Below are 5,964 nucleotides of genomic sequence, written 5' to 3' on the forward strand. Positions count from 1 at the left end.
TCAAATTACGATCCCAATGTAAGCTAAGAATTCAGCATTATGTAAACCTCAAGCCTATCAGATGACGCCATAAGGTTATTATTGTCTAACAGCAGGGGAATCAGAAATAGTCTGAGTGATAGCAGTCTGCCGTTTCCTCACAATTGCCAGGCTTGCGCCACAGAACTTTGCTGCCTCCTACAGGTCAAACACATTCTTTCAGCAAGAGTAGCTGACTGTGATTATCTTTTTTTTTTGCCCATTTTGATTTTTAATGCTTTGTCTAAAAGCATGAGCATGCCCTTGTGCCTTTAGGGGTTTAGAATATCTATCGTAATCACACATGGCAGATGGAATTTTTAAGGAAAACTTAAGAATATTTCTAAAGTCAGAGAGTCCCCTTGAATTAATTTGGTTATTTAATAAATCTTTTTACAAATATTTGGAACAAAAAGGACTTGACAGTAAAACCGGGCGTGGCTGATATTTGGAATTCGTATGCGGCACAAGTAAGACGGGTTTTTAAAAAGTATTTAGCAATGTGCTAGGCAGGCAGACTATCTGTGCGAATCTGAAAGGAGTGAAATACATATATATCTTACGAAGTACCCTTCATTGTTCCAGCTAAGAAATCAAAACCACAATTTCCCTCAAAGTCGCCAAATATATTTCACATACTGTTGCAGTGAATAGTCCACGCCTTCTAAATCGTCAAAAAGAGGAGAAACAACCAGTTAGTACAACTTACGCCAGCTCTAATGCATGCATGCTCAGTCCCCCGCCCCCGCCCGCAGTACTTCCAATTCGTCCTCCTCAGCAGTGCTGGGGCCTATTCTTAGCTTTGAGTGGACATGAAAGACTTCTTCAAACGCACCTTTTAAGCGTCTTCATTTGTGAAACTTAAAATAGACGGCTCTCTGGCTAAGGGGACGCATTTTCGCATCCCCCTTCTCGGTGTCAGTTATCTTATACTTCAGATTTCGATGGCGTGATCATATAAAAGCTCACCCGGAGCGCCGTGATGGTCACTGCAGTCGACTCGGGTCTTGTCTGTGTCATTCGTAGCCTACAAAGCAAAGACACAAGAGGTGAGTTTGAATGGAAAGGAGAAGGGAAACCCGGGAGCCACATCATCACCTGGCATCTTTGAGAAAACACTACATTTATTTATTTTTTTACTTTTTAAATTTATTGTTAATTACGCTTTAAATCGGGACTCCTTACTGCGAGGCAGCATCAGAAGAAGGAGATGAGTTTTGCGCTTTCTTGCCGGAGCGTCATCATCGTTGGCCACATGGATTACTGATCAGACGTACTCGCATCTTTAGAGTTGCAGCTTCAGAAAGAGGCGCAATGAATAATTTGCCCTTTCATATTTGGAGTGGCTCAGATTATTTTTGGCAAGAAGCAAACTTACAGATGTGTGATTCTTCAGATGCTGCCAATGTTCTAAAAGATAATAATATTATTAATAATAATAAAATAATAATAATAACCTGGGATGGTCACCTATGGACATTAAGCCCAACTTTAAAAGCTTAATAATGGATTTTATTTTTATTTTCCCAGTTCACAATGGCATTCGGAGGTGTACTAGTTGAGGCTAACATCACTGCAGCCCTGGATGCGTGCAAAGGTGATTCCCTCATCTGCGATCACAACTCACCTTCTTTTTTGTTCAGCTGCGCTTGCTTTGTGCGAATTTCAGTAACAACCTGCGCTACTTTCAGACGGCGGCACATTCGACCACAAGAAGTTCTTCAAGTCCTGCGGCCTTCATGACAAGTCCGCAGATGACATCAAGAAGGCCTTCGCCATCATTGACCAGGACAAGAGCGGTTTCATTGAGGAGGACGAGCTTAAGTAAGAAAGTTCATACAAAAGGCGTTGTTAGGGTTTTGCTGTTGTTGTTGATTTGACCTTGGATGCATCATAATGAGTGGCAGGAGGCTGTAAGCACAAAACCATTCAGCCACTAACAGTAGACTACAGTAAGCTATGTGTAGCCATATTTAACCCATGCACTGGTTTTATATAACCAGAATGATATATTTCGGTTAGGTATGGGTCGTTTTTTTTGAATGAATATTTTGCTTTGATTTTATTTATTTAGCTAAAGAAAACAGCTTTTTTATGCCTTAGTTGACTTGTATCCAAACTGTACTCTCTGCAGTCAGATTGCATGTCTTAGCCAATGAGAACTTGGGTCTGTGAACTCACTGCTCACCTCTGTCTGCAGGCTGTTCCTCCAGAACTTCAAGTCAGGTGCACGCGTCCTGAACGACGCCGAGACCAAGGCTTTCCTCGGTGCCGGTGACACCGACGGTGACGGCAAGATTGGCGCTGATGGTATAAAAAATAAATTAAAAAAATTCACGTGCACCACAGTGAAATTCCTCTTTGGATGTTTTGTTTTTCCTGCTAACGGATATGTCACAGGTGTTTTTCCTTCTGTCTTTTTGCAGAGTTCGTTGTCTTGGTTAAGACAAATAATGGTGCCAAGTGATGGATGGAACAACAATGACCACAGCGAACTCCATCTCGTCACCCTAATTTTTATACATTTGCTTAAAAGACGTTTTCTTCTATGCAACACCTGTCCAAAATGATGAAAATGCCGCTCGGTTGTGTTCATGTCTTAAATACGAATTTTGCTTATTGTAAAATCTTTGATGATGCTCTTTCCAGGAACGATCGATCAAAAAGAATAAATATTCTTTTGCTACGGTGTTATTGTTTCCTCTTCCCATTATTATTATTATGTTCGTGTAATAATAATAGGCTACTTATATATATATATATATATATATATATATATATATATATATATATATATATATATATATATATATATATATATATATATATATATATATATATATATCCAGTGGCGGTCCTAGCCTGTTTGGCGCCCTGGCGAACACTCCCTCTGCCCCCCCCCCCCCCCCACCCACCCAACACACACACATATGAAGAGAGAGAGAGAGTATGCATAGTATGCAAACGGCTACCAAACAGCCATCATAATTTGTCATACAATGAGAACACAAATCAACAACTGACAATGACTAATTAATATTAAAATCTGTAACATAATGTATTGTTTGGAGTTTAGTCTGTTACTGTTACTATTTTTTTACCATTTCTTCTTGGAGCAACTGTAACCCACATAATTTCCTTAGGGATTAATAAAGGCGGCCTACATGGACGAAGTGAAGAATCTGGCATCATGGTGCCAGGACAACCACCTTCTATCCCCAAGCCATCCGGGCCCTAAACACACACACACCCACCCTCTCACATCATCTATAATTGACTGAGACAGGACTCTCTTCCAGACACTCTTAAATCCAGGCACAATGTACATTTCAAATTCCTTTAATTTTAAATATGTTTATATTGTCTATTCTGTAAAATAGTCAGATGTCTATTCATATTAATGTACAGAATTCACCTGCTTGCTGCTACTACTGCACATTCACCCAATGTATATACTATATATATATATAAGGTTCTTCCTCTAAGTAACGGATGACCTGCCATTATCCAATGACACATCTGCTTACCTGTATCTTTTGCTCGTTTCTCCTCCTCCTCTTTTCTCTTTTTCTAAACTGAGCACCTGATGGCTTTGAACTTTTCTTGTCCATCTTCCATCGGTTTTAATTTTGCACTCCAGTATGAACACCCATCCCCCAACCCGAGGATCACCACAACATAATCTAATAGACCTACACCTTAGTTCACAGATTCACTTTGTCTAAGGTGTATTTCTGGGATTTCGCACAACCCAGAATTCAAGTCATGAATACATGATGGGCTTGGATTTACATCATTATGAATGAAATGTGCTCTATTTGGAAGCAGCCGGGCCCCCACCCCTTTCGGCAGGTTGTGTGTGAGACTTTAAATCATCAAACTGTAAATTATAAATTGTTATTGATCCCTTTACCCCTGGTCCTAAAGTGTATATTTATTTTCTTACTCTTCTTATATTTATTGTTTGTTTACTTGCACTGCTGTAACTGGAGCCTCGTTTCTCTATATACTGGACTGTATGTAGCGGAGATGACAATAAAGTTTACTTTGACTTCAGCAGCGAGCAGGCGCATCGAGGGCTCTCGCGCTCACTTTTCGTGTATAGAATTTCGAAAAAACATCGTTGCAAATTATAAATTTGTATTATAATGGCTGGTGTTTTCGTGTTTGTTGGTTTGTTTTTATTTTGTTTTATTTTGCAAGCTGGTTATTAGATGCTGCTCCAGCCAGCCAGAGAATCCCCCGCCGCCCCGCTCCTCCACCCTCTGCCGCAAGCAGCAGGCGCCCTTACTCCCAGCAAATGGACGATAGAAAACCGATCGGTGCCTATGCCATTCCCAATATGCGCTGGCTGATGTCGGGGCAGCATGAGTACGAGCAATTTTTTTTTTTTTTTTTTGCCGATGCCCGTGATGCCGCCCCGGGCAACCGCCGTGTCGCCCGTATCTAAAACCGCTACTGTATATGTCCGTGAGTAAAACACGTACTGCACACACAGCGAGCACACAAGTGCAGCCTATGTAGTGTTCACAGTTCATGTAGTTCCACCCTACTGCCGCTAGATGGGATACGTTCTTTTTCAGCAACCTAAGCCAAAGCATTTAAAAAAGTGGGGTTGGGGCGGCAACATAGCAACAACTACAGTTGCAGTGCTGTAGTATTTACTGGCTACTTTTATTTACACATTTTAGAAAGTGAAATTGTACTACATAAATATATTTCAGTTATATATCAATTAAAGGAAATATTGGCTTAATGCAATGAAACGTACATTGAACTTTTGATTTGTTCTTAATTGGAGAATAGCATCGTTTAAAACGAATACCGACTGACGTTGTTTTCATTGTTTAGCCGACCTTTTGCATTGCATTTTTTCCTCTTTTTCTTGTAGTTTCGTAAACTTTCATTGCGTAAGACCCGCCCAAGGGGCAGTAGGATGTTAAAGAAATTACTGTTAGCTCACAGGACTAATGTCCTTGGTTCGAATCCACCCTTCGGCTGGAGCCTTTCTGCAAATTAACGTTTTTTTTGGCTATATTTAATGAGTGCGTGAATGTGAGTAGCCTATAAATGTTTGTTTGTGACTCTGTGTTAGCTCCGCGAAAGAATATTAGAAAATGTAAATAAATAAATAATTGCCCAGTAACTGTAGAGTCTGCCAGGTATCAGTACGACGTATGACATCATGTACCGGGTGCTGATAAAATCGCACCACTGCTTTTAATCCGGTGTCCCGAGTCTCGTTTTCACACACAGTGGATGATTAAGTTTCTCTTTACCTTTTCTGTGCTTCACTAGAACCTAACTGCAGACAGTCGGACATCACTTGTTGAGAGGAGAAGGCCCCATTAATAAGTTGGCAACTGGATTAGGTGGCTGACGGTGACAAACCGTCGGAGGTAAGCTTTTAGGATGCTGCTAAAGAAGTGAATAAGAGCCACTGAGCGCATGCTGTGTATAAACTTTGTTCACCACGCATTTAAAATAATATAATAAAAACACTAAGACTTCCCGTGCATTATACGACACACGGGAACACAATATGTTACACAGAGAATCACTACCTGCCCATCCTGATGTAATCAACATCTTTCATTTGCCACACATGAAAAATCTACCAAATCAACCTTTCCATCTCAGTTTTTATTCATTTATTTGATAAAAAAAGAAGAAGGTCTGAACAAATAAAAGTCTGATCATTTTTGTGCACATGTTGGGAATGCGACGCTCTCCACTGAAAATGTTTTTCTTTGGGTTTGGAAGAAGGTGGTGGGGGAGGGAGTACTTTGTCATACCAAACACAGTACACGGGCCACAAATTTGACAGCAGTTTCACACCCTCGTGCTTTTAAATAATGTTTAAATGCGATCTTTACGCACATGTCGCGATACCTCTCCAGTGCAACTTTACCTGCTGTTCGCGTTCGCCAGCTGATGCGCGAGGGA

The 5,964-nt window shown here is 40.6% G+C and overlaps 1 protein-coding gene across 1 annotated transcript; it reads left to right on the plus strand.

The window, feature by feature from the left end:
* The first annotated feature begins 589 nt into the window (after positions 1–589).
* On the plus strand, positions 590–2,709 carry LOC113020863 (parvalbumin beta-like). Its single transcript, XM_026165130.2, has 5 exons — positions 590–1,067; positions 1,549–1,615; positions 1,710–1,842; positions 2,219–2,328; positions 2,445–2,709. The coding sequence occupies exons 2-5, from the start codon at positions 1,555–1,557 to the stop codon at positions 2,483–2,485; spliced, it is 345 nt and encodes a 114-aa protein (XP_026020915.1). The 5' UTR covers positions 590–1,067; positions 1,549–1,554; the 3' UTR covers positions 2,486–2,709.
* The last annotated feature ends 3,255 nt before the right edge of the window (positions 2,710–5,964 follow it).

Source organism: Astatotilapia calliptera, chromosome 4 (assembly GCF_964374335.1).
Source record: "Astatotilapia calliptera chromosome 4, fAstCal68.1, whole genome shotgun sequence".
In the NCBI taxonomy this organism is placed as follows: Eukaryota; Metazoa; Chordata; class Actinopteri; order Cichliformes; family Cichlidae; genus Astatotilapia; species Astatotilapia calliptera.

Bases quoted from the DNA above. Each gene is read 5' to 3' on its own strand.
- LOC113020863 (XM_026165130.2), top strand. From the start codon at position 1,555: ATGGCATTCGGAGGTGTACTAGTTGAGGCTAACATCACTGCAGCCCTG. The intron at 1,616-1,709 runs GTGATTCCCTCA...CGCTACTTTCAG, and splicing joins AGCCCTGGATGCGTGCAAAG to ACGGCGGCACATTCGACCAC. The intron at 1,843-2,218 runs GTAAGAAAGTTC...CTCTGTCTGCAG, and splicing joins ATTGAGGAGGACGAGCTTAA to GCTGTTCCTCCAGAACTTCA.